Source organism: Otolemur garnettii, unplaced genomic scaffold (genome assembly GCF_000181295.1).
Source record: "Otolemur garnettii isolate 467f Iridium unplaced genomic scaffold, OtoGar3 scaffold00194, whole genome shotgun sequence".
Lineage (NCBI taxonomy): Eukaryota > Metazoa > Chordata > Mammalia > Primates > Galagidae > Otolemur > Otolemur garnettii.
In genome coordinates this window covers 1,917,545-1,919,159 of record NW_003852589.1, presented here as the reverse complement: position 1 = coordinate 1,919,159, position 1,615 = coordinate 1,917,545, and the positions used below count along the sequence as shown (strand labels likewise).

The window sequence follows — 1,615 nt, the reverse complement described above, 5'->3', positions numbered from 1 at the left end:
GAAGCGCTGTCCTTTCCGTCGCGGCGCTCCTCGATGCGGGGCAGTGTGGGGGTGGCGGCAACGGCCGCGCCCTCGGGCCGGGATTCCGGCTCCTCCCGAGGCCCGTGCACGACCGCGCGGCTTGACATGGACACGAGGCACTCGGCGGCGAAGTGGTCCACATAGGCGGCGGCTGCCATGGTGTGGGCTCCGGCCGGAGGGCCGGCGGCAGTGCTTGTCGTTGCGAGTCCTCAGCGGTGTATCCGCACCCACGGCCTCCGGAGAGAAGGGGGCGGGGGCGCGGCGCGCCCTCTCCTCGGGCTGGGCTGGGCTAGGCTGGGCGCGCAGCCGCCTCTGCCGTCACCCGCGCGGCTCCGCGTCCGTGAGGCGCTGGCCCGGCCAGGCACCGAAGAGTGAACGCATGGGGGGGCCACGGGCAAGTGAGGGTCCCTCGCGGTGTCACGCAGCCTGTCCTAAGGATGCGGAGCGGCGACGTTAGGGACAACCGCGCCAAGTCGCGCCCGCAGCTTCACCGCGCATTGTGGCAGGCGGGACAGCTGCCGTGCGCGCCGCGGCTCGGTGTGGGCGGCCCGGCTCCGGGGGTGGGCGGGGCCGGGGCCACATCTGGACCCGACGTCAGCCCCCAGCCACATCCTGGCGGCGCAGGTTACAGGCGGCGGCGGCCGCGAGGAGCTGCACGCGCGAAGGGGGCGGGGAGCCCGAGGCGCGCACCGGCGGACGATGCGGTCGCGCGCCCGCGCCTAGAGAGGGGGCGTGGTGGAGGGCAGGAGCGGGACCCCATTGGTCCTTGAGGATACAGCCTGGCCAATCCGGATCGCTGGAGGGGCCTACCAGGCCGTGGGGCCTGCGCGCGCTAATGGGCGTGCCCCTTGGGCCGGCGGGAGGAGGGGCGGAAATTGGAGCCGGGCGCTGAGCACGCTGACGCACGACGTCCGAGGGCGGCGGGCCGGGGTGTATCCGTGCGGAGTTGCTTCCCGTACCCCCAGCAGGGGCCACCCAGCTGGGCTTTACCCTGCCTGCGCTTTTGTGTGTTGACAGCCTTGAACCACAGCGTCTAGGGGAGCGCTCTGCGGGATGTCCTTTTGTCCTTCCAGCACCGCCCGCAAGGGGCGCGGGCGAGGAGGCGTGTCCGCTCGGACTGGGAGTGGGGCTGCGGGCCTTGCGTAGGGGCGGAACACACTCGCGTGGTACCCCACAGCTGCGAGTTTGCCAGGAGGCCGCCCCTGCACCCTCAGGCCGCTCGCCCTCCACACTCTACCCTTGCTGAGCTGAGCAGTCGGCGCGGTCCTAGTGACAGCGAGGTCACAGATGGAGTGAGGCAGCTCCTGCAGGAGGGTTAGGGCTCTCCCAACCAGTAGGAGACCCGGGGCGCGGCCTTGCTGCCCTTGAGCCTGGGTCAACCGGAGCGGGATTGTTACCGATTGGCGGTTAACCCAGTAGCATGGGTGACGTGCCCAAACGCGGCCTGTGTTGCAGAAATGAAATACGTGCCAAGGCAGCCGGCACCGCTGTTCCAAGAACGCGGGGCCCCTTCCTCCCCCTCCTTGCCCCAGGCCCGCTGCCAACTTCCCTAATCTACTCCTCTCCCACCGCGGCGGGGGAGGCTTTCCCAGCG

At 71.0% G+C, this 1,615-nt stretch overlaps 1 protein-coding gene across 1 annotated transcript in view; it reads right to left on the bottom strand.

Annotated features, from left to right (window-relative positions):
* Window positions 1-536, bottom strand: part of KLF13 (Kruppel like factor 13) — a 48,081-nt gene extending 47,545 nt beyond the window's left edge. The window contains 1 exon segment of the mRNA XM_023507620.1: window positions 1-536. This exon segment is cut by the window's left edge and continues 1 nt beyond it. Within this exon segment, the coding sequence (XP_023363388.1) occupies window positions 1-179 (179 nt within the window). The 5' untranslated portion in view covers window positions 180-536.
* Between the last annotated feature and the right edge of the window lie 1,079 nt (window positions 537-1,615).